Consider the following 26,250-nt stretch of genomic DNA (forward strand, 5'->3'; position numbering starts at 1 on the left):
GTTTTTTATTTTTTCTCTGATGTTTGGAATCTAGCAGTGAGTAGGAATGGAAAATGTGCCATTCCTTCATTCTCGGGCCATTCCTGTAGCTCTTTCCTTCAGTATAACAAGTAGGCTCCTTTTACACAGTATTCATCAACCTCATAAAACTTCATTTGTGTTCCATTTTTTTTCTTTTTTCCTTTAACATCTTTATTGGAATATAACTGCTCTACAATGTTGTGTTAGTTTCTGCTGTATAACAAAGTGAATCAGCTGTTTGCATATGTATATCCCCATATCCCCTCCCTCTTATGGCTCCCTCCCAGCCTCCTTATCCCATCCCTCTAGGTGGTCCCAAAGCATGGAGCTGATCTCCCTGTGCTATGCAGCTGCTTCCCACTAGCTATCTGTTTTACATTTGGTAGTGTATATATGTCAATGCCACTCTCTCACTTCGTCCCAGCTTACCCTTCCCCCTCCCCGTGTCCTCAAGTTCATTTTCTACGTCTGTGTCTTTATTCCTGTCCTACCCCTAGGTTCATGAGAACCATTTGTGTTCCTTTTTTTTTTTTTTTACGGTACGCAGGCCTCTCACTGTTGTGGCCTCTCCCGTTGCGGAGTGCAGGCCAAGCGGACATGGCTCACGGGCCCAGCCACTCCGCGGCATGTGGGATCTTGCCGGACCGGGGCACGAACCCGCGTTGCCTGCATCGGCAGGCGGACTCTCAACCACTGCGCCACCAGGGAAGCCCTGTGTTCCATTTTTGAACAATACAGAGCTCCTTAAAAATGTAGGCCTGGAGAGCTCAAACAATTTTCCTCATTCTTATTTTCAAGGTGAATTATTCTTCCAGTTGTCAAGCAGAGTAAAATTCTCCTTTTTAATGGTGGAAACATTAGTTACAGCAGCTCTTTAAAATCTGAGGGCAAAGGCCCAGATGCCTATTGGGGCTAGCTAGTGGGAATTAGCAAAGTCAGATTTCTAGACCGTTTTCACTGTGATTTGATCCAAGATTTTATATCTCTAAAAGAATTACCCTGTCAATCGATTTGTTGTGCTTTAAATCGTAGAAAGAAAAGCTGTGTGTTTAATACAGACCTATAGTAAAATATACCTTCTTAATGCTTTGGATCCATGAATAAATCAAAATAAAATCTCCTGAGCTTCTCCACTGTGGAGAATGGAGAGGTATTTCTCTTATTGAAAGGGTTCTTAAACCCAGAGGTACTCTGTAGTAGTTTTTGTTAACTTGATGGATGCTTTTCACAGAAAGAAAAATTGGGGTTGGGACCGTCATATGCCATAATTATTAATGTACCACTCGTATAGCATTCTGGAATACTTTAATTAGATAGTTGTGCTGAAGACTTCTAATAAACATTACCAGCTGTGAACCCCAAAGTTACTTAATTCTTTAAGTAATGATGGAATATGAATACAATTTTCTCCTCTTTTTTTTCATGCCCTGAGAAAATTTTAATCTTTGTCTGTAAAGTACTGTACCTTTTTCCATCCCTCATTCTGTATATCACTCTGTAGCTTTCATTATGTGTGTTTTTGAAAAGATCATTTGTTAAAACAGTGCAGCCTTTTTAGAAATGGCTTAATGAATCTAGGAGGGTGAACTCAATTTCAGTTTCTTAATTATATCCATTCCCATTCCATTGTAATTTGTTGAGTACCTACCATGTGCTCAGGACTGTTGGTTAGCAAGTTTGATTCCTCTGAGAATGGCTTCAGAGCCATCAGTTTAAAAATGCATAATTGGAAAAGAGTAATTTTCTTAATTTACAGATAACAACCCAGGAGTTAAGTAGCAAGTCCTAGTCTGCAAGCAAAATCCCAGGCAGGGAGCTGTCCACCACCGTGGTGCTGATTAGGGAGTTGTCTTGTTACAAGTCCATCCCCTACTCTCTTCATAAGCTATTTCACATCCAGCATAAGAGTTATGCATTCTGAAAACTGAATTCACTTCAAGTGCCATATGGAACACGATAAAGTACAAGTATGTGAATAAATAAACACATAAATAGATTAAACATAAATAAACCATGTAGTGTTGTGTTTATGTGCTTACGGAGTTTTCGTAGCCTTTTCTCTTCTCTTTCTGTGTGATCAAATTGGCAGTGCTAAGTTCCTCGGGGTGTAGTTGGTCTAACCTTTATCATAGTGTGTTGGCTCTCTGTTCTGCACCCACCTCTGAGTGGACTCCTGTCCCTGTCACTTGATATTGGGGACATGAAGAGCAGTCTTAGAAGAGGCTGCCTTGGTTGTCCCATACCTAGTCATGCTCACATTGGCACTGGGACGGCAGGTCTCTGGGTCTCCCCAGTTCATGGTTCCTTCCCGGCCCCAAGATTAGCTCTGTATGTGCACCGTGTTGTGTACAGAAACTTGCCTGGGACAGTTGGAGGAGCCCCAGGTCAGCCTGCAGTCTCCTATGTTCTCCTTCTAGACCCTACTTTTTTCTGTTGCGTAAATCCCTCCCTGAGGGCACAGTCCTTCCCTCAAGGTGGAGCGGACAGACCATATGATTTTGACGTTGTTTTTTTAACTGTAGAGCTCAGTATGGGGGCAAGCAGTAGAGGAGTGTGTGCTGGGCCACACTGGCCAAAACCTGTGTTCTTGGTTAGCTTCACGCTCTTGGGTAAAAGCATGCACACGACTCCCCAGCTCTGTTTTTCTCTCTTTGCTTTTTCATCCTCCACGTGGTAAGATTCTGCCCAAGGATAGGCAGACCTATCGAATTCCTCTCAAATGTACCAAGCCACCTCCTTAAATGCATTTCCATCCAGAGGATAGATTCCTGGTCTGACCAGTACTTTCCACACTATGTTCCCTGGCATTTTGTTTGAGTCTTTCTAATCTTTTCATCTGCTTTTAAATGGGACTCATTTTAGATTTTTCTCCATTGGTTCTTCTTCCATTTCTTTCTTCTGACAAAGTATTTATTATTACGATACTAGTGGCTGGTTAACCTCTATGATTATACTTCTCCAAACTACAGGATACAAAATATCTGCTGCCCCACTCCCTTCTTTCAAAAGATGACACTTTTTACGAGGCCCGGTGGCTTCATCCAGAAGATGTGTCTTTGACCAGCTTCTTTTTCCTATTGTTCCGCAATCTGCGTCTTGCCATGTTCACTTCCAAGTCTCAAGATACTTTTAATTGCTCTGTCACTTTCTCAGTTAAAATTTTGTGACATTGGGTACCTCAAAGCCGACAGGCAGATTATCTTATTTCTGATCATTTCAGCACTCAGCCAAGTGGTGCTGAGAATCTTCTTACCAGACTCCTTCCAGAGGTACTACCCGTAGGTAGGAATCGAAACACAGTGCAGGGCAGTTGTATTTACTCCATTTTACAGACAAAGAAGCTGAAGTTCAGAAAGGAAAACTGACATACTTAGGGTTACTCGATGTGAATTTATCCTCCTGGTACTGCTAATGATCACAGCTTACTTAAAGCGAATTAAAGTAATTCTTGGAAAAGTTTAATGTGCATTAGACCTGTAAAGACACCGGAATCATACATGTTTACACACACGTGCACATGCATGGGTCAAAGGAGCTCTGGCTTCAGGATCAGGCATCTAACTCTGGCTCAGCTGCTGCCTGGTCCCTATATTCTGGCTCCTGGCTCCCACATCTGTAAAATTTGGACGTGAGTAGATTGCTCCTGTGATCCCTTCCATTGCTGGCTCTGTTTTCTTTATTTCTGGTGTTTAAAGATTTGTGTAGAAGGAGAGAATTATTTGAACAAATCGAATCATGTGGGTACAGAGTTCTTAGATTGTTGAAAAGTAAGATGACTGTATAAGATGAAGAGCAAGCATCCCCCATTTATATGGCTCTTACTGTTTAATTCTCAGTAAAAGTGTTCATCTGGATCTCAGTTCTGTGTAACAGGCTCAAGGTTATTAAATGCACTTTATGGATCATTTGTTTAATGTGACCAAACTAAAAACTAAGAAGCACATTATTTAGTGTTCATAAAATGAAAGTTTTAAATGGACAGATTCATTCTCGTATTTGCATCTTGCTTTGATGTAGAGCTATAATGGAGTTATAGACGGATATTCTGCTTGGACATTTATAAGCTGATGATGCCTGTTGAATACCGTTTATAAAGATTAATATTTTTTACTCTGTGCCCATTACCAGAGCATTAATCATAATGGCTTCAGCCTGCACAGCTGAGGATGAACAGATGTGCAATCATTGCTGTCTGTAATCATAGTGGATCACACTGGGAAAGGGGCTGTGGAAGGCTGGCTGGTGTGTTGTAGGACCTCTGATCCCCACGGCTGATTTGCGTGGAGTCTGGGCCCACGGGCTGCCTGCTCCGGGCTGTCAGCATTCCTTTCTGTGCACGGCAGCGAAAACCAGGACAACCGTGCTGGCTGGTTTTCGCTTCCTTGTGGGGTCAGGCCTATGCCTTGACTCAGACTACCAGGCACTGATGAGGCCTGCAGTCCTGTACATGTGAAGAGGATCTGACAGGAGGAAGCTGTGGCCTTGATTCTCCTTCCAAAGGTGAACACTGGTTTATTAAAATGAGAAATCGCACAAGAGGTCTTTAATGCTGCTGCTTCCTAGCATACTCCGAGACTGCGCTGTCCAACCGAGTTAGAATGCCAGCTACGTATGTAATTTATAATTTTATACAGTCCACAGTAAGAAAGAAAAGTACAAAGAAGTTGGTGAAATTAATTTTAATAATATATTTTATCTGAAATATCATGTCGACATGACTTTGATCTAAATAGGACAACTGGCATGTTTTACATTCTTGATTCATACGAAGTCTCTGAAATCCCGTGTGGTTTTCACATTTATAGCCCATCTCAATTTGGATGCTCTGTTTTCATCACAGATGCTTGATCTTAACATTTAATATAATTTACCATTGAAAAGTAGACTTACATACGCAAGTTGTTCCAAACAGTGGTTAACAATAACTGAATCAGATGTCTTTTTTTTCCATTTAAGTTAAAATAGTGCATAAAATTAACTGAAATGGAAACTTCTACTCCTCAGCTGCTAGCTACATTTCAGGGGTTCACTGGCTACCCTACTGGATAGCACACTCCAAGGCATTAGTTTTCTGTGTGTACTTCGTTGAAAAGGCTGACTTTGCATAATAATATTATTTCTGTTACTGTTACTGACAGCTGCTAGTTATTGAATGCTTACTACTTGCCAGACGCACACATTATATCATCTAATTCTCACAGTAAACCCGAGGGGTTAACAATATCAGGCCTATTTTGCAAAGAAGGACAATTAAGGATTTTAGAGAATTTAAGTCACTCGCCTGAGATTCAAGGCAAAGAGTGAGCAAGGTGGATTTTATGATTTCCTGTGTGCACGGGTAAACTGAACTTCAGTGAGGCCAAAAGGCTGTTCCAAAATCAAAAAGGCTGTTAGTCCCAAACTCCCAATTTGTCCCTCCCCTCTCCCTCCCCTTTGACAACCATAAGTTTGTTTTCTATGTCTGTGAGTCTTGGGATTAACTATTACACTACTATATATAAAACAGGTAAACAGCAAGGACCTTGTGAGAAGCAGTATCTTGTAATAACCTATAATGGAAAGCAATCTGAAAAAGGTTAGATATGTGTATAACTGAATCACTGTGCTGTATACCGGAAACTAACACATCATTGTAAATCAGCTCTACTCCAATTAAAAAGCCAACAAACAAAATCGAATAGACCCAGGTTCCTGGACTTCCAGTCAGGTATTTGTTGCAGCTGTTTTCCGTGTGTTTATCTATGGGTAGTTTATTTGAAATGTGTTTTCTTTTTAAAATATAAGGGTTTGTTGGTTTGATTGTTTTTCTTTCTTTCTTTCTTTTTCTTTTCTCTTTTTTTTCCTCGAGTGGGGGGATTGTCAGATTCCTGGGCCATCTGTTTTGAACCAAATGGGACAATTGGCACAAATCATGCTAGAGAAATGACATCCTGTTCATGGAGAAGGGTATTCAGGACACTGAGTTGGGACACTCAGAATATGACAGGAGATTCCTCTTCCTTGGATGCTTTAAAACAGCTCATTGCAGGCGTGAGTGTGTGTGGTGTGAGTGTGTGAGGGTGTGTGTGGTGTGTGTGTGGTGTGTGTGGTATGTGTGAGTGTGTGTGTGTGGTGTGTGTGAATGTGTATGGTGTGTGTGGTGTGAGTTGTGTGAGTGTGTGTGGTGTGAGTTGTGGTATGAGTGTGTGTGGTGTGAGAGTGTGTGTGTGTTTGTGGGGGGTAGTAGCTTCCTCTGTGCTCTTAATTTTTTGTCTTGACTTACAATAAAATTTCAGGATCTTTAGTGTTACTCCAAACTTGTGTCCCACCACTTCTTGAAAACAAAACTGGAAGGAGCTGAAATGCAGAGTAGGGACATCCTTTGTAAAGTGAGGTTAGTTTTGCTTTGGTTGGGGGCTGCTGGGTGGCTGGGACGGCACCAGGAGGTGGACCTGCTTCTCACTGCAGACTCTCCTGTGCTAACCCTGCACCTGTAATCACAGTGACCCCCGACCACCGCTCGTGTGCGGGTGCGAGCACACACACACTCACACACACGTGTGCCCGTGCGCCTGAACACTGCTGTCCGGATCGGCTTGGACACCATCCAGTGACACTGCGTCACCAGAAAGGCAGGAGCCATCTTGCTATGATGGCTTTGTCCCTCTGGTGTCTTCCTAGGATGCGACGGGGCGGCCCTCGGCTGCAGGTCCTTCCTCAACTGATAGGAGCAAAGTGCTAGGTTTACGCATGAAAAAGGACAAAAAGTCCTATGGACAGGAGTCCTATGCAGCAGCTGTCCTGCTGGGAAGAGCGCGCTTCTCCACACGAGCACATGCATGCGTGCACACACACACAGTTGCACGCGCGCTTGAAGTCACTGCACACACGTGTGCACGCATGTACACACACACTTCCACTGTCAGGTCTTAGTGTATGTGTGAGGGCTACTCCCGTGGATGAGAACAAGACCTCTGCTCTCACGGAGACTGCGTCCCAGGAAGGAGAAACAGGTCACAGAGCAAGTCGTAATTTCCAGCAGTCCCAGAGCTGGCACCTGAGGCCTGCCTGTCCCCAGGTCCGTCGGGGGGCTGAGCTGGGGCCTGCTGATCACGGCTCACCAAGAAGGTGGGTGTGTCAACTTGGGCTGCTTCCAGCTTTGGTCCCTGCGGCCGCTGCAGGACTCTGGGGCGTTGCCATTCTTCCTGTGGGGACCTGGGACGTGTTTCTGAAGGTGTTGCTGCCCTGTGACCTTCTGTCTTTGGAGGCCTGCATGAGATGCCTGGGGTGGTCATTGTGCCTGTAAGAAAAGCCCAGGCAAGAGGCTGCTCCTGCCTGGTGATCTGGTCCTGTGATGGGCGTGTGGTTGGGGGATGGGGCCCTGTCCTGGGGCCGGAGGTGTGGTCCTCCACACAGGAATGTTGGACCCTCACAAAGTCCTGCTCGTGGTGTCTTGTTTCATTCTCTCGATGAAGTAGGCTTATCCCCATGACCTGCCTTTATCTTGACCAGCCAGAGATGGGGTGGGTTATGGAGTTAGAGCTACAGTTGTCCTATGGATGTTGGAAACATCCCACGTGTAAATACTATGGGTTCATCTGAAGGATTATAACAAATGGGTTTTTAATGTTCTCAGGGGCTAAGAGAATGAAATGTCTCTAAACGTGACAAAATGGTAGCGAAGTGTCCAAAAGTTTGGTGTCCAAAGCCTCAGAAGAGGCTGGATAACAAATGCACAGAGCGATCACAGACCCCTGGGCTGGGTGGAGGGTGGGCGTTCCCACCAGGTAGCCAAGGATGGCTGATAGCATCTCTCCCCGGGGAAAATGGACAGGGCGGCCATCACTTCCCTCACCCTGGCATAATTCTGACAGATGACACCAACACACTCAGTTACTTCTGAGAACGGTGAAGTCCACACCTGCCTGTCCAGCGTGACAGATAAATGAGGCCGTATGGAATGGACTTTGGCCAGAGCATATGGGTTGCCAGGGCCTAAAGAGCCATTTCTGCAAGCTCTGAGTCCAGAGCTGTGTTCCCTGATCCTCTAGGGCTGTTCGTGGACACACGCCTGCTCCCGCGCTGGCCTAGCAAGCCCACTTGGCCTTCTACCGCTGTTGGGTCCCTCCCAGGCTTACTTCAGACATGGCTTTGCTAAGCCTCCGTTGTCATGTTTTCCTTGGTCATGTGGTCAGGGTCTGTTTTTACCTGCTCAGCTCTTCGTGGCTCTTACTTCTCCCACTGACATGTCTTGGAAACTAGACTTAACCCAGAACGGTGGCGGCAGTGACAGGCATGACCACGCGGACAGGGGTGGCCGAGGGCTCACCCCCTGTTGAGGTCACACTGGGTGATGTGGGAGGGAAAGAGGACTCATCCTGGAGATGTCCTGCCTGTGACCTTGAGGCTGAACGCAGGCGGGGCTGCACTCAGACAGCTTTGTGCAGGGACCTCTCCTGCCCCTTGGGTGCTGGGAGCTGGGAGTGTAGCCCCTACTGTGGATGTTGTGCTGTGGTGTGGAAGGTCAGCAGAGCTACCGGGGCAGATGTAACTTGCGAGCGTCAGGATTGTGTAGCAAAGACACTGGGTTTGGGATGCTTGTGGAGTTCGTGTATGCAGTGGGTCAGCATTTTGGGCAACTGCATTTTCAGGCTGGATTCACTGCACGTGGTCATTTTCCTGTGGCATGTGCCTTGGACTGGGTTTGTCCCTGGGCGGCTCTCTGATGCCTGGGCTCCCCCCTCCCCTCCACGCTGGCAGCCCATCTCGACTTGGGAGCACTTCCATCACAAGTTCAAGGGGCTGTGGCATTCAGAGAGATGCTCTCCGTGGGGTCCTGTGTTCACCCTTGGCGTCACAGGAGGGGTTGGGTGGGAAGATAAGGGAATCGTGTGACGGCCCGTGACATCCAGGAGCACCAATGTGGAGAGACTGCTTGGTCCCCATGGGACAGCGCCGCCTCCTTGTGCTGTGCTCTCACTCCCTCACCTTCGGCAACCCCTGACAACATAGTCATCCAAGCCCGGCTGGCCCCTGCCCGGAAGATACGCAGCACTGCAGCATGTCTGCGTCACCCCTGCCTACGTATTGGTTACTGTAATGGTGACATCAACAAGTAAATGCATATACTCATATATTCATTGGACAAAACTCAATCTGGAAAAATGGAGTTGCTGTCAGTTCCTTTTCTAGGGATTAAATCAAAATGGAGCTTGAAAAAGCCTTAGCGTGAGCTTCCTACATGCGGTCCCCTGGAGGGCAGAGGAGCGGAAGGGCGTGTGCGGTTTCTGCACCTCCCCCTGAGCTGCCTCGCGCCTCCAGCCCCATGCCTTCTTTATCGTGTACTTCTTGGGAAAGTCTTCTAAGCAAGTCTCTGCATACTTTCAGGAACCATTCCAATGTTGCATGCTTATTTTTTCCTTATGTTCAGAAAACTCAGGAAACATTAATGCAAAACTTGCTTTTAGGTATCGTTAACGTTGGAAGTCCTAAAGGGTAAAATTCTAAAACAAGCACAGGATATTTAACGTTCCCGAGCTCTGCTGTCTTTTCTCTCGTGCACTGCATTTTAAAGGGACCTACAGTGGCTGGGCTGGTTTCACCATACAGAGCTGGTGTTGTCAGCAGACAGTTCACGTTGGGGGATGGATGGTGCTGGTGTTAAACAGGAGTTCCCAACAGGAAGAGACAATTAGTAATTGCATTTCATCTCGAATCTTATTTGTGTCTGGTTCATTATTTTTCTTTGATTTTTCTGAACATTCTTTCTATTGTCCTATCTAAAAAACAAATGAAAACCCAAGTGATCTTTGATCCTTAGACCCCAGTGTGCCTTTATTTCACAGCCGTGCTTTCCAGAGCCGTGTCTGTGCTTCTATTTTCGTCTTCTCATCCCACTCCAGGAAGCTGCCTTGAGAAGGACTCCATCTGCTTTTATTTATTTCTTCTTTAATTTTATTTTTTTTCGATCTTTGGGCTGCACTGCACGGCACGTGGAATAGTTAGTTCCCTGACCAGAGATGGAACCCGCGCCCCTGCATTGGCAGCATGGACTCTTAACCACCGGACCGCCAGGGAATTCTCCTCGGTGTGCTTTTTATTGTCACATCCCAGGGCTGTGCTTTTCTACCCGTTCTTGCCACCATATTTGGCCACGCTGGCCACCTGCCCTCCCTTGGTTTGGGTGATGTCGTTCATCTCTGCGTCAGCCCACATCTTTCCTCGCTCCATCTTCTGTTCTAATACCAACATCCTGACTGCTGTTCACAGTTTTCCCTTCTCATTCTACACATTCCTCTTTGATGGTCTTATTCACATACTTGGCATTTATTATGGTCTAGGGCTGTTGCTTCTTCAGTCTGTAAGGCTGGAAATCTCTAAGGTCTAGAACCCTCTCTCCATGTGCCTACTAGATGAGGCCACTTGGATGTCCAGCAGCAACTCAGATTCAACGTGTCCAGAACCTGGTCCTTTTCTCTGCCCTTAAACACCCTTCTGTCCCAAGTTTCCTCTCCTTGGATGGCATCACATGGTGCCTTGGATGAACTTGTCACGAAGACGCTGGGTGCTGTGTTTGATTCTCCTTTAGCCCCCACCCTCCTCTCCACTTCATCACCTGCCACTGTGTTCAGCCTGCCTCCAGTTTGCTTTTGTTCAAGGCCTCTTCTTTCAAACTTGCCACTGTAGCAGGAGGTCAGGCCTTTACTGTTTCTTGCCTGGACTATTGCGTTAGCTAACCTGTCCAGTCTGTCCAGATGAGCCTCCCATCTCCACTGCCCTACCTGGCGCCATCACGGTTGCTGTCTCTGGCCTTTTGATCTGAACATATCCCTTCCCTGTCAGCATCTTCCAGTTCTCCACCTCTTTCTGTCTCATCCATCATGTTCAGGATGAAATCCAGCTGCCCGCCTGGTCTTTTATTCTGCTTCTCCTCTCCCCACCCTCCTGAACTGTGCATGTGGCTCTGTGAATATGTCATCTGCTCCTGTCTACTTGACTTTGTGAATAGGGTTCCTTTTCCTGGATGGCCCCCTCACTTTGTGGGAAATTCTGATTCCTCTTCCCAGCAGGTGAATGTATTACCTCCCTAACTTTCACCTCCAAGGTCAATACCTGCTCCCCGCCGCCTCCTCCCTCATTAGCCCAGGGCTCTGGGAGACCAAAGAGGGGCCGGGGCTCTTCACCAGTATCTGTATCACATCATAAGAGCAAGTACCCTGTCCTGAGCATCTCACCTGTGCCAGGCCCAGGCCTTCTTGCCTCACCTTGCCAGGAGTACATTGTACCTCAGACCTGTGAGTAGCTAGTGCCACTGTGCCCATGTGAGCAATGAGGAAACCGAGGCTCAGAGAGGTAACGAGCTCTGCCCGAGATAACCTTGCAAGGAGGCCAACGGAATTTAAACCCAGCCAACCTCACTCCAGAGCCTGAGCTCTCAGCCCCCTGCAGACCGTCCCTCTGCAGATGTGAGCCCAGCAGAAAGTTGTCCCTGAGTGGGTAAACATTAAGTGGGGAATTTAGTAAGCTATGAACCGGCCAAGCTCAGGAAACTTCGGGAGGTGTGTGGGAGCAGGAAGGAACCATGCTCTGGTCTTCCTAGGAAATAAGAAGAGCTGCAATTCAAATAGTTTTTGTTGTAACAAGTGTTTCTTCTGAAGTTGGAAATCAGTAAATATACAGTTCCACACAGAAAATTAGTTAAAACCCCAGCACGCCTGTTTGCATTTGTATCTATGTACATACTGTTGGACATATGTAAATATGTATATGTTTGTTTGTGAACTGTCGTTGTATATTTACATGGTGACACACACACATATGCGTGCACACGTGAGTGAATTATTTTATAAGGAAACAAGTGACTTCCTCCCAGTCAAGTAGTCTGACCCCCTCCAGATGTCAGTTTCACATTGCAGAGTATGTAAATGTAACATGCAGTGTCACAAGCTAGGAAAACAAGCTTCTAGCAAACAGAGTTGCATCTTGGTGGGTCTCCTGCTGACTGGCAACCCGGTGTCCCCTGCAGACTGCAGAGAGATCCTGCTTCCCATGATGACGGATCAGCTCAAGTACCATCTGGAGAGACAGGAAGATCTGGAGGCCTGCTGCCAGCTGCTCAGCAACATCCTGGAGGTTCTGTACAGGAAGGACGTGGTGAGTAATGGCGGGGCTACCTCTGTGGACCCTGCAGCAAATGTGGGTCTGCGATCCCCAGGGGCCCCAGCCTCCCAGGACCAAGTCGTATTTGATTCAGTTAAAAAAATACGGCCGGGGGCTTCCCTGGTGGCGCAGTGGTTGGGAGTCCGCCTGCCGATGCAGGGGACACGGGTTCGTGCCCCGGTCCGGGAAGATCCCACATGCCGCGGAGCGCCTGGGCCCGTGAGTCATGGCCGCTGAGCCTGCACGTCCGGAGCCTGTGCTACACAATGGGGGAGGCCACAACAGTGAGAGGCCCGCGTACAGCAAAAAAAAAAAAGGATGGCCTGAATTTTAAGGGTTACCCTTTCTTTTTCTCTCTCTAGAGTTGCATCCTCAAATTATTTTTTATTTATGTGTAAAGCACGATGATTATATTACCACGTGTGCTTTTCAGCACTGAAGATACTGTTTTATGTTTGTTTCCTATGACTTCTCAGCTAAGTGACTTCCAAGACTTAGATTTGATATTTAAGGTCAAAGGCTTTGATATTAAAAATTAGAAGTAAACAACAGGAGGCTAATTGCCTACTTTCTTTCAATTATTATTTTATATTTGATAAATAGATAATATTATTATTTTATACATGCACATAGTAGTTGTTGGTTGTTTTAAGTGCGTCCGAGAGTTTTGAGAAGAGCAGTTCTCTGCCCCTTTTCCTGGGTTCCTCCCCCCACAGGCAGTTTTTTCCTGTGCTTTCTTGGCTGTTTTTTTTTTAAAATGGTATTTCCTTTTGCATTTCTCAATTGTATGCTTATTCCACTGACCTTCTGTCTTAATCAAAAGCTGGTGCAGGCACATATGGAAACATCTGACCCTATGCTTCCACGACGCCATTGTACCCAGCACATTCATTTGGGCACACATGTGCACACACATGTAAAGACATTGGTTCTCCAGGTGTGTCTGGACAGGTGTACAGGGCCACGTCTGTCTCTGCCTCTAGCAGTGTGTCTGCCTCTAGCAGTGGCCAGATGGGCCAGGATTTTCAGTCGGCAGGACTTGATCTTAGCTCTTCCCCACGTGACCTCCTGCCACCTCCCCAGTCCACACGCACACACGCACACACACGTGTGCGTGCACGCACCTTTCCTGCCCACTTCCTTGCTGTGCCCGCTCATTCCCTCAGAGCCTGGGTGCTGCCCTTGAAGAAGGAGGTAAGGTAAAGTAATTCATTGGGATGGTGGCTGCATCCGCTCTTCCCGGACTTTGCCTTTGAAAGGTGTCGGAAGCCTTAACCCAAAGGCCAGCGTCCAGGGCTCCCATGCCAGGCCTTTTCCTTTTCTTATCAGATGAAAGGTCGGGAGTAAAGAGGTTGTGTGGCCAAGCCTCACAGAGGAGGTAGTGCCTGCCTGGCCTGTGCGGAAGCATCTAGAAAGCCCGTTTAAACACATTCAAAGTTCGTGAAGAAGAATCGGCAGTCCCATCACACACAAAGGAGCAAATTCTTACTGATAGAAGGTTCTCTGGCACTCTGAATCTTAAGTAGTGTGCTAAAATGATATTTAAACATTCGATTCCATGTGATTGTTCCCACATTATTGGGACCTGACATGCAGAGCCATCTATGGTTGTTATCTGTCAGCCTTCCATTTACAAATGGCCAAGTGTCTTTAGAAAACTCATTGGTGAGCTAATCAGGGATCATAAACATTATATTGTTTAAACAGAGTTGCTTTTATTTTTAAGGTTTGCTTCAATTAAATTACTATGATTATATAACACGTTATCATTAATGGACTATAATTAATAAAATGCCTTGAGTTTTCTTTGTGAAGGCTTTTGCCTCTGACAAGGGCCATTTTTCATCTCGTTAAGGGTTGTAATTGATTTACTCTTTACAGGATAAATGGATTCAGTGACAGCCGCGGGACGGGCATGTTAATGACTGTCTTAGGTGATGGTATATTTACACTGGTGTGTCCTCCTGCAGGGACCAACTCAGAGGCATGTCCAGATCATCATGGAGAAGCTTCTCCGGACAGTGAACCGAACCGTCATTTCCATGGGACGGGATTCCGAACTCATCGTAAGTGCTCGGTGACACACGCTTGTGGGTTTCATTGTGGCTGACAGCATCTTTCCCGGGAAAGTCATTCACTCTCAAGCCCGAAAATCCATGTGGTTCTTTCCCACCTGCCTTTTGAAACTAACCATGTCGTACAACGATACAGCAAGCAGTGGGGATGCATTTATTTACAGTCTAGTAGGTTAAAGGTACTCATTGCCACGATTCTATAAGTAAGTGTCAAAGTTGAAGAGTAACAAACCAACATTTGGTTCTAGTTTTCTCATTGCTTACTTCTAGCAAAGGATGTCTATGTTCTTCTAAGTCCTCATTCTTCTGGCAGTTTCTTTCTACGTATTTACATTTAAGATGCCATTAATAAAATTTTATGAAGGGCCTTAAAAAGGAATTGAGGCCCTCCGACTTCGCTGTTTTATGTCTAAAGTATTGTAGATGTCTGTCCCGTTCAGATTGTCGAGACAAGGAATGGTATCTGTTCTTTTTCTCAGAGTTTTAACGATAATTTAGCAAGCTTATTGCTAAAGCAAGACCGGAGCATTTTCATATTATGGTGATTTTTTCCAGAGTTTGCCACTCTCCTCCTCACCGTCATTATTCTTAAATATGGTTTCGTGGGCAAAAGATGCATTTGTAGGTCCCATTTAATTTCTTTCATTTCTAGTACATGTTACCGTGTAACTGAGTTTGGTGGATCGCATTTCAAAAAAATAGCTTTCCTAATCACAGAACAGAAAATCCAGTTGGAGTCTTCGCTGGCAATCAGACTAGGCACATTGGTCTTCCTTGGGTGATTTTAGTTCTGTCTGCGTAGCCTGGGAACGGATCAAGTACAGTGACCCGTCTGTCTCCGTCAGGCCGCAAAGCAAGACCGGAGCACTGGGCTTGTGTTGGTTTCTGTGGCCGCATCACAGTAAAGGCTGCGGTCTGTGGTTTCGGGTCCATCACAGGAGAATAGTTGCTGCCTTTGTATGTTTCCATCCAGTAAAATCGTCTAGTTTTTATGTCTCAGGGTTTCAGCACATGTTATGTGCAGAGTTTCCTTTTTAAGGTATATCTCTTTTAGGTTTGGATTATAACATGTATAAATTAGGGAATAAAGTATTTCCTTGTAAATTGGCGTTACTTGCAGTGGATTTTCCATCATTCTGTAATCATGCTCTTCATCGTAACGATCCTTTTCTGTAATCTGGAAATGCTTTTGTATACGTGGGTGGAGACTGAGCCCTGTGGGGGAAGAATTGGGGTGACTCCAGGGGCACCCCCGGGGTCCGGTGTTCCCGTCTTCTTGGGATTGTGCCCTGGGTGCCCCTGGAACACTCTCTCATTGTGGAACTCAAGGGGGCTTTAAGTAGGAAGAATGAATGTGGCTTCAAGTTGAACCAAGTTTGGTGTCACTCTGCTAAGACCCCTGTTGGAACAGGCTGGAGCAGCGGGGCTGAGGTGACGTTCTGGCTGTCACGGAGTCACAGTGAACGTGTTGGGCACTCACGATGGGCAGATGGAGAACATGGCCGACGTGGAGACCAGTGAACTGATGAGATGTTTCTGTCTCTGGTTAGGGGTGTGTTCACTTGGGTTATAAGCCCACACTGGCCAGCAGTTGAACTGGGGAGAGGAGGGCAGGGAGGAAGCCCATAACGGTTTGGATGGGACCTTAGCCTGGGGCCAGATTGTAAGACGTGCTTGCAGCTCAGTCAGAGGATCTAGAATGGAGCGTGGTGACTTCTCTCAGACCATGTGGTCCTGGATGCCTTTGGGAAATTTCTCACATCTCAGACACAGTGATAATAGCGGCGCAAGTAATAGCTGCTCTCACCGAGCACTTGTGGACGTGCTGGGCACTGTGTAATGAACGGAGGGTCCTCACTTAACCCTCCACTTCATCATGCATAGGCCGCTGCAGAAACGCCTTGCAGAGAGGTGGGAAACGGTCCCAGAACCACAGCTAGCGTGGCGGCACTTGTGGGGAGCCCGGGTTGGCGCCAGAGCTGGCTTTCCTTGGTGTCTCTGTGCGACTGAGACTCATGGTGCTGATCTCAGTGCTGGTCCAGGAGGCCCAGAGGAGGGCTCAGAATTCCTCCTGGTTCGGCATTGTAGTTAGTGCGGCAGCCGCCCAGGGAAATAAGCACCTTTTGCCCTTTGCCACCTTCATTCGTTTTTGTGGACCAAATGTCAGGATGTCCTGGAGGAAGACGGGCCAGACCACGGATCGGTTGCCCCTTTCCTGAGGGGCTTGGAGGAAGCCATGTGTCCTAAGGAACCCTTAGGGGTGCCTGGGAAAAGCCCTTGCACCTTTACCAAGGGGGCATGAAGTGAGGACCCAGGCTCAGTCTTACCTAGCTGTGGCCCTTCTCCTACTGCATAGGTGACAGGGTCCAGGGCACCGTCAGGGGCCACAGGGCACTAGAGCAAGCTGCCTAACATCCAGGCGCATCCCCCCATCGCCCTGTCCTTCTCCAGAAGTCTCCAGAAGCAGGAACAGGATTTAGGTCCTAAGCTAACTCCTCCCAATGCCAGCATCTCTAATGTGTATACAAGGAGGCCAGAAATTCCTTCCTAGAATGAACTAGGCCATCAGGGAAGGAATCTCAAAAAAAAACCAAATAACTGAATATAACTGTAATTATTTAATGAGTGATGACAGCATTAAGACGTTTTCAGGAAGGACATTCTCCATTTCACATTGGAGATGTTCAGAGACTCTTTCAGTCGTCAAGGAACCATGAGTCCCCTTTGTGGCGTCCACAGAGCAGTGAGACTGAAATGTTGCCCTGCCGAGCTCAGCCTTGCTGTCCACATGGGCTCCCATGCAGATTTATGCATTAGCTTCTTAACGTCACTGCTGTAGCTCCGTGAATTTAGATGAGAGGAAGAGCTGGGGAAGAAAATATCCCTGACAAGGTGGCCAAAAAACGTAATCAGTGGCCCTTTTAGAGTGGAAAGAGAGCAGAAAATGGTTATAGGCCTGTTTGGGCTCAGCTGTAACATCTCGTTACACCACAGAGATCCCAGCCCTTACCTGTTTGCTCCTCTTTTTTGCATCAGTGGAATGGAAATGGTATAACTGTGAATCAGCTCACAAATTCTAAAGAATCGCTGAAAATGGACTCTAACAATTTAAGTGATTAAAAAGGTTTTGAATAGCTGTGCTTCACCTAATGATTTATTTCATGATATTGTCAACAGTAGTAGAAGTGTGACGCCTCTTTCCATCAAAACAAGTTATTCGTTGGGGATGAGTTGTGGCCTGACAGCTTCCCCATGTGTTTATATATGGAATTGAGAAGTGGGGAGCTTCACACGCCATTGGCTAAGCTGTGATGTACTGTATAAGCGTCTTCTTTTAACTGTATCTGTGGTACCTTCTAAATACCATGCAGTTGGTTGTATATCATTTGTTTTAGTTCATTTTATACCTTTCAACTTTATATTTGAAATGGGCTATTGGAATGCATCTCAGGCAGAGGATAAAAATATGCCGTGATCCTAAGTGTTATAGTTTTTTTAACAAAACTCCATTTGGCAAGTGTAGGACTGTAGATTGCGTGGTTGCCTACAGCAGGCCCTAACACAGAAGGCTTGCAGTAACCTTGCTACAGAATTAACATGCCATTTTATCTTTATTCCAGGATCGTCTAATGCTATAGAATAATTGAGTGGGGTGCTGAGCTTTACATTGTCTGATTTCAGATTTTATTTTTCTCTTCCTCTTTGAAAAGATTTCTAGGCCATCAGCGTTGGGCACCTTCTTGGTCATTGTGTATGGTTCTGAGCAGGGGGCCATGGTGGCTTAGGTGCTCTTGTCTGGTGGGCAGGTGACATGGTTTCCCCGTCCCTTGACCCCCGCCCCCACCCCCCCCCACCAACACACACATGCCTGTGTCTTTGCTGGAGTAAGTGCTGTAAACAAAGCTGGGTTGAGAGCAGACAGGATGAGTAGTACACGTGACCCTTCCTTCTCTTGTGATATTAGCCTCTGCTGCCTCTTTCAAATAATCAGATTTACATTTTGTTGATGGGTCCTTTAAAAATGTAATTGAGTGAGAAGGACTTTTAAAGGTTTTTCTATGGCCTAGATACACACCAGAAGACTGAAAATTACTAATTCACGAAAATGAAAATGTGGCCTTCTTCAAAAGAAAGGTTCCCTTGGAAAATCCACAGAAGTAGGCTTAAGAAAGGGAAACATTCTTCCTGCATTCTCCACTTGTTCTTGTGACCACCAGACCTCCTGATTCCCTAGACTCAAGTGATGGAAGTTCTTTTGTTTCTACTCCGAACACCAGCCGTAGGGGACGTAGACGGGTGCGGTGTGTTTCATCGTGACAGTGGCACTATTGGTGGGGAAGAGATGCTGCTAGTGAAAAGTCCACTGATTTCTTTGAGCCTGCGTGATTTATAATGACTTGACATACTTCTTCATTTAAAAGATACTGTAAAAGACTCCCTTTTACCAAGACTCATCACCAAATATTTACACAAAGACGTTATTTCCCCATGCACGAACATTTGTTTTGCGATATTTATTCTAATGGACTTTACGTCTGAATGTGCTTTTAACAAAATGCTATTCTTAATCTTGCCTTGCAAAAGAAAGCAATGCATTATAAAAGTTTCAAGTGGACAGTATCTGGTTTTTCTCTATGAGTGTTGCAAAAAGTGTCTCTAACTTGTATGTTTGTTAATAAACCTACTTAGGAAACATCTGACTTCCAGAAAATCATCCTATCACAGGTACACGTGTGAGTTGTGATGACTTTATAAATTCATTTCCATATGGTATCGGTATAGCAATTTTGCCTGCCTTTCACCTGTGTCTGTGGCCGTAGTACTTTTTCAAGGTTGGTCACTGACTGTGGATTTACTGCAGAGGAAATGAAAACTATATCATTACCTGGGTAAAATATACCGTGCAATTCTTGCATGTTCATCCCAAACCGTATCTTAAATTAATTATTGAGCTCCTTAAAAGGCATCATGCTGCTCGCATATGACCTTCTGATCTGCCAAAACGTATTCTGCGCATAACAGCACGATGAGTTATCCCTAGTTCACAAAACAGAACGTTATTTCTGAATCGTATAGTTCTTCTCTTCCTGTAAATAAGTTGGTTGCACACTTATCCCATGCCAAATGTGCCGGCGGTAGAGCTTTTCTAGATAAAAGGAGATATATCAGTATCGGGTCAGCTGCTATTATCTTTAGGTGACGCTGCACCAGTGACTCTTGTCTTCCTTACTGGTCACGTCAAATTTTATTTGCTGATAAAAATGCTCCCAAAGAATCATTCCAGCCGTGGTGGGCTTTGTAAACGTGTTGTGCCCTCACAGGCAGGGTGGAATGGAGGAGTTCACGGCCCGTTTCTTGTATTTTGTCCTTGCTCTCTTCGATGAGAAGCACAAAGCAGCGCTTGAATTTAATGGTGTGTCTTCTGAGTTGGAACTGAGGATTGTGTATCTGCCTTGCCTACGATGGCACCCTAAGGAGAATGGCTTTGCAAGGCGTGCTCGTGGTTGCTGTTTGAGACTGGAGTCGGCCGGGTGTGGGCCATGAATGATGATGCCATTTCTGCCACCCCTCAGGTCTCCATGGCAGCGGACACCTTGGCAACCTCATAGGATGTGGGAAACTTCTGCCAACTTCATATGCCCTTTCCAAGACAGCAAGGTTTCCCCACACCTTGATTTTCTCCCCAGTTTTACTCTGCTTTGGGAGAGAGTCTGAGATGGAAGGACCAGATGCGGAGGCCTGGGACCTCTCTTTGGAGGCTAGTCGCACACTTTCAGAACGACTGGTGGGCACCTGTGTGGCAGAATGCCCTTTGTTGGATCTAGTTATCGGTAAGAGAGGACCCTGAGGCCGCACCAGTATTCGGCTCACAGATAATTGTAGAATGTGACTTGGAGTTTTTTCCCCCAGTGCTCCGAGCATTGGGTCTTCCTCTCTATCCTATACTTGAGCTGCACTCACCCACTTCTTTCCCCAGAGGAACTTGTGAGGCAGTGGGAGCCTTCCATCTCAGCCGAATTCTTGCTCCCGCACCTTGCGCAAGTGGACTCTGCTATTGCAGAGCCCAGGAGAGGGGGTGGTGACCTCTCCTCTCCTGAGTTTCCAGGGGGCCCTCTCCCTTGGGAGAGGAGGTTGGTTTGCGCTGGTCTCTGTGGGAGAGGCAGGGTGCTCAGTCCCACTGGGGCACTGGTCCCCCACCCCGGGGAGGGAAGAAGAAAGGAAGGAGGTGGCCGACCCCCTGGGGCTGTGGACCTGCTTGATGGATGATCTAGAGAGAATCTGTCTCCAGGGGGGCATGGCAGGGTTTGCCCTGGAAACACTGATGAGTTCAGTTGTCCCCCGGAGGTTCTTTAAAAATTAGACCTGGGCTTCCCTGGTGGCGCAGTGGTTGAGAGTCCGCCTGCCGATGCAGGGGACGCGGGTTCGTGCCCCAGTCCGGGAGGATCCCACGTACCGCAGAGCGGCTGGACCCGTGAGCCATGGCCGCTGAGCCTGCGTGTCCGGAGCCTGTGCTCCGCAGCGGGAGAGGCCACAACAGTGAGAGGCCCGCGTGCCGCAAAAAAAATAAAATAAAAACAAAAATTAGACCTCAGCCAGATCCTGCTGTGTATGGTGCCCTTTGCCCTTAAAAGCCATCCTGTTCTCCTGGCAGCTGAAGCCCACGCCAGGGTGCGTGGTCTGGTCAACTGAGTCTGAGCTGGATTTCAGCCCTGCCCCCTCCCCAGCCAGACCAGGCCAGTAGGCAGTGCCCACGGCCCTTCTCCTCTCCCAAAGACCCAATGGAGTTCTCTTCAGCCGGAACATCTTTCCTTTATTATTATTTCCTCGGATTATTTTTTACCAAATTATTGAAACCACGAAATAAGATTAATAGCCACACAAAACATGACCTTTGATTTTTTTTATTTAAAAATTAATAAAGAACTTAGTGACAAGTATAATAATTTAATCTCTATACGTAATGCCATGTGTACATCTACATATGAGGGAACATGGTACTTTTTACCTTGGTTTTGTATCAAAGATTTTACTTAAATCTTTCTAAGAGAAGAGTCATCATCTGTTAGGACACATTGCAGTTAAACTATGAAATGAGTTTGAAAATATTTTTCTATTCTGAAGACAGTTTCATTTTTAAATAGGAATTTATCTTCAGTTTCCTTTTTGATTCTGAAAATATTAACTTTTTTTTTTGTCTAGACTGCTTTCAAACAGTGATGTTACTTTGTTTACTAGATGTCCTCTTTGTTAGACGGAATTATGGTACTAAGCAGAGAGCTGCTAACACCCTTATTTCAATTCACTGAGATAGTCGGGATTTTGAAAACACAAGGAGAGATAGCCTGTTGCAAACATTTTTTATAACTTTAGTTAAAAAGAGTAGAAAATACATGAAACACATTTTTTAAAATTTTATCTCTACATGAAACAATTGCACTTCCTTCATGGTACAGGATCAACTTAGCCTTCCTCTTGCACAAAAATATTTCTCAATTCTGTTAACTGATATTCAAGGATTTGTATCCTCATGTATCATGTCCACAAAAGATGCATGTTTTTCTTTTACTTAAAGCACACATCTGTGATATAGCTTGAGTAATCCCCAAAGAATGCTTACATGAGATACTCCTGTCACTTTTTTTTCAAGTCCACTAAGGTCTTTCTAGAATCAAAACCCTTAGAATGAAAATAGATTTGCTGTTGAGTCAGGAGGAAAATGCGTGGCAAGAAATAGCTCCAATCTGAGAAACGCAGGTAGATCCTTTCACTAAGGCCGACCACCTTATTGGCATCTGGTCAGTGAGGTGTGCGTGTGAGCACGAGATTAGATAAGAAACGGTTGGACAGAGACCAGAAGACTCGGTTTCATTGTACATTCACAAACGACTCAAAATTAAAGTTGAATCAAAAAAAGTCAAAAGAAGATCCCTACTTCCTACTGTGAAAAGCCAAAACTTGATAGACAAGAGTCCTTAATAGACTAGGGGCTTTTGATTTCTATAAAAAGGTACTTGCAAAGGTGCAAAGGAATGAGTGAAAAAATAAAGGAACTAAGATTTATATTGCAATGTGTAATCAAAAGAGAACTCGAAGTGTCACGATTTATTTAAAAAAGACCTAAAAACATTTGATTCACAGCTTTCCCCTAGGTATGTCATTTAGTACAGCTCACTAATAGGTTAAATGTAGGTGACGTTAGTTGGTTTGTTGGTAGCAGCTAAACTAAGCACGCGGTTTCTCTTTGAGATGGTCAGATCTTCTACAGTTGTTACAAAGCATAACGAATTGTATAAAATGTCTGACTGAGCTTTCGTGATGAACAGTGTCTCAGAGATTGATCCACAGAAACACTTTCCGGTGGCAGAGAACGCCTGTGATTTATTGGTGACTGTATTATCTGCTGTGTATCTCTCTACGTGTGTTTTCAAATTCTTGCCAGGATTTATCATTTGGCCTTTGGGTACCAAAAGATTAAAAATGAGATCTACGAAAGCTTAGTGTCCGATAGCTCTGACCCTGTCAACTTGCAGTGATTAAACTTGCATGTCCTGCAACTTGCATGTCCTGACTTTGGGGGACTCCTGGCTGCTGGGCATTTGCAGGATGAGCAGTAAGCACGTCACCGGTCTGGAGTTGAAACAAACGCTGAATTTGAGGTGTCAGTGTGACGCTGAGATGTCCCTTGGCTTAGCGCTACAGCACATGAGGCAAATATACATATAGTCACATTTTAGAGATTATTCATGGTCTCCGACCACTTGAAAAAAATTGTGCTTTCTCCGGAATTTGATGTGCTGAAAATTGCACTCGCCCCCCGCTTATTTGCAAAATTAAACATAAAAATGAAGTCCTTTGCAAATGTAAGGGCTACTTTTTCTTCTCAGTATTAAAAAAAAAAAAATAAAGGCTTGAAAATAATTATGAGTTTTAGCTGTGTTACAGAGTGACAGCCTGCCATTCTGCAGGTTGATAATGTAATCCTTGCTGATCTGGGGTGCGGGCATAGAATTTTTACTTAGCATCTTTGACTATGTTAAGTTTCGTTTCCGGTTTTACATCCCACATCCACGAACTGCAAAGAACAGCTGGCAAGGTGTGACATGTACTACTTCGCTTCTGTGAGTTGATCTGTTACAAAGGCCTTTTTGGTAAGCAGGGTGAGAACTGGTGGTGTCCGAGTCAGCCACCGTTCACTCCGTCCTATTCGTTTTGGGAAAGGATTTACTTTGAACTCCAGTGGGTTTTAAAGACGGCCTTTAGACTCCAAACACCGTGAGTTTTAAAGGAACCAGAGTTTCCATCGTCCGTGCTTTTTAGATTCAGTTTTGGGTTTTTGCTTGGGAGTTGAGTAAGTCTCCTGAGCGTAAGGCGAGTGTGCGACCTGAGTTTCCTCGAAAGGATGGAGTTTCCTCAGAACTGGCTGGAGTTTGTCTTCTTGCTGCTTAAAATCTAGCTCCACACTAGAAAGAAAAGAGAGGGAAGAATTTAGTGCTTGGTCTTTCCTATATAAAGAGTTCCCTTAGAGACAGCAGAATTTGGTACCATCCCAGCAGGGTAATGATCATTCGGATGGTGTTTATAATGCCGTTTGACGGTTCAATATTAAGCAATTGGCTATAATATGTTTTAGTGCTCGGTCACTGTGAACTATCTCAAAAAGTTTCATTTTCTTTGAAAAGTAACTTATTTGCATTCATTGCCAACTTTTGAAGTTTTATTAATGTACACAGTTGGTGTGAAAGCATATGTGTTTGTTGAAATGAGAAATGTGACATGTGAGTAACCCTTTTGCTTGTCCATAGACTGCACACATGTGCTTCACGGGACAGAGAGGTAACTGAAGATATGAGTGTTCAGGGTCGTCTTAGTGCATGTACACCAGGTATTTGGAAGCTCTGTGCAACTTTTCACAAGGTCAGAGAAAACCATTTATCTCACCTGAAACAGTTGTAAAGTGAAGTGACCTTGGCTTCTGGTCTCCTTTGCAAAAAATCTCATCTGCCTAAAAAACTGGTAAGAGCCCAAATATCCAACATTGGGGAAAAGAGTGTGTTTTATCAAGTCAACACCATTGAATATCACTCAGTTGCTCGCAAAGATAGTTTTCCAGGCAAAAAGACAGTGTTCGGTGAAAATAACAAAACTGTAGTTACGTGGCTGAAGCCATAATGTGCAAACATGCATCCATGGGGAAGGACATTTGCCAGTAGTGACAGGGTTTGTGTTAGAACGACAGGGTTAAAGCTGGTTTTCTTGTGTCTCATGAAATTTCTCCTGAGAATGCTGCATTTGGCCTAGAGTCCTCCCATCCGTTCATGGCTTTGGAAGGGACCATTGTTGACCCCTTAACTTTGGGTAGGACCCCCCTGCTCCAGTGTCACTGTTCTGTGATCAGCCCAGGGGCAACGGGCCTCGCCTCCCTTTTGGTTCCCTTGCCTGTACCCCTAGAATTTGAACCTGGCGCTGCATCACGCCAGGCCTCCGGAGATGTCCACTCTGTGCTGCTTCCACTTCTGCGCCGGGTGCCAGTGGAAATGTCAGTAGATTCACTAAAGGCTCAGCAGTGATGATAATACATGAGCTCAACATTTTACATCCAGTGGAACCGTAAACCATTTACAAACATATGATGTCCTGTTGATTTAGAGAACCGTTAATCCTAGCTACATTTTGACATTTTGCAAAGACAAAAAACAGCAAAGCTGTATTATCTGGAGTTTTAAAAACAAGTTCAAGACCCAGCTAATGGACCGTTTTATGCTTTAAATCCAGTGTTCCATTTTTCTTATCATCAAAGACTGTATTAGTGAAAAAATTAAAAATATTGTCAGAGACGTTTATGGCTAGTTCTCCCCCTGTTCCCAAAACAAAAATTATTTCCCCCCCTCGTTTCAAATGGCCTCTTTGAGTTAGGCTGCAGTTTCTAGGAAATAGAATAAAACCCCGTGAACTCATGACTTGCTAATCTAGAACAGGGGATAATGTAGTCATGCTTCCTCTTGGGGACAGTTGTGAAAAGTGCAGATCTCAGGACATGCTGCCTTTGTGAAACACGAGCCTCAGTTATTGTTTCAGTGGGAAGAACAGGGATTTCCCTCCTGGCTTTTTCATCTTATGCTGCGGAGCGGGGAGGGAGTGAGTGGGGGCTCAGATAAATCCCTTCACCTCCTTAAGGTTCGGTTTCCTTCACTTGAAGGGGTACAATAATTACTGTCCTGGTATCTTACTGAAAAATGGTAAGGATCCTCCCCACTCCCCCTGTCCTGAAAGAGTTTCCTAAACTATAAGATGCAATTCAGATATTATTTTCTCCTTATCATTTGTTGGTCGCTAATTGTATAATGGGGACAAGAGCTAACAATGATTAAGAAATACCTATTCAAGAATTCTTCAACTTGGACATTTAACAAGGAAAATAAGAACCTTGCCATCGAGTCTGTAAGATAGTATAGCATCCAATATGGTATTTTAGGTACAAAAGAGTAATTTTGTCAAGGTGCTTGGTTAGTATTGAAAGCATGTTCTCCAGATCATAACCGTCTCAATAGGCCCAGATAGGTTTTGTGTTATTAGGTCAGAGGGTGGGTGCTAGCATTTCCTGGGCTAACAGTGCAATTCTGGGTACCTGTAATTATTGAATTCCCATTAAGCTCCTACATCGGGGATCCTGTTATTAACCAACTTATCACACCGCAGAACCACCACTGAACCACAGCGTAATCTAATCTGAGTTCTTGTTAACAAAGTGACTTGACTTCATCTGTTGATTCCTGTCTGCACTCCCCCACGACTGAGAAGCTGCCGCCAGGAGCTGGTTTCTTCGTGGAGGGAGTGTGAGTGGCCGTGAGCGCCTGGTGGGAGATGCCTGCAGTGAGGTGACCTTGAGCCCTGCACCTCCCTCCCGGTCTGTCACCCCAAGTTGCAGTGCACCTGCTTGGCAGGTGATGTCCGGGTACCAGGGGATGCCGTGCCCTGCTATCAGGTAGGAATAACGTGGCTCTGTCGAGTGTTTTCC

General features: G+C 45.5%; 2 protein-coding genes across 2 annotated transcripts in view; one reads left to right on the forward strand and one right to left on the reverse strand.

Annotated features, from left to right (window-relative positions):
* The window catches only part of DOCK1 (dedicator of cytokinesis 1), a 534,414-nt gene that overhangs the window by 184,734 nt on the left and 323,430 nt on the right, over window positions 1–26,250 (forward strand). Inside the window, 2 exon segments of the mRNA XM_032607328.1 lie at window positions 12,026–12,153; window positions 14,130–14,225. Coding sequence (XP_032463219.1) covers window positions 12,026–12,153; window positions 14,130–14,225 — 224 coding nt within the window.
* Window positions 23,515–26,250, reverse strand: part of INSYN2A (inhibitory synaptic factor 2A) — a 36,760-nt gene continuing 34,024 nt past the window's right edge. Inside the window, 1 exon segment of the mRNA XM_032609061.1 lies at window positions 23,515–23,695. Coding sequence (XP_032464952.1) covers window positions 23,515–23,695 — 181 coding nt within the window.

This window comes from Phocoena sinus, chromosome 16 (genome assembly GCF_008692025.1).
Source record: "Phocoena sinus isolate mPhoSin1 chromosome 16, mPhoSin1.pri, whole genome shotgun sequence".
Classification (NCBI taxonomy): Eukaryota; Metazoa; Chordata; class Mammalia; order Artiodactyla; family Phocoenidae; genus Phocoena; species Phocoena sinus.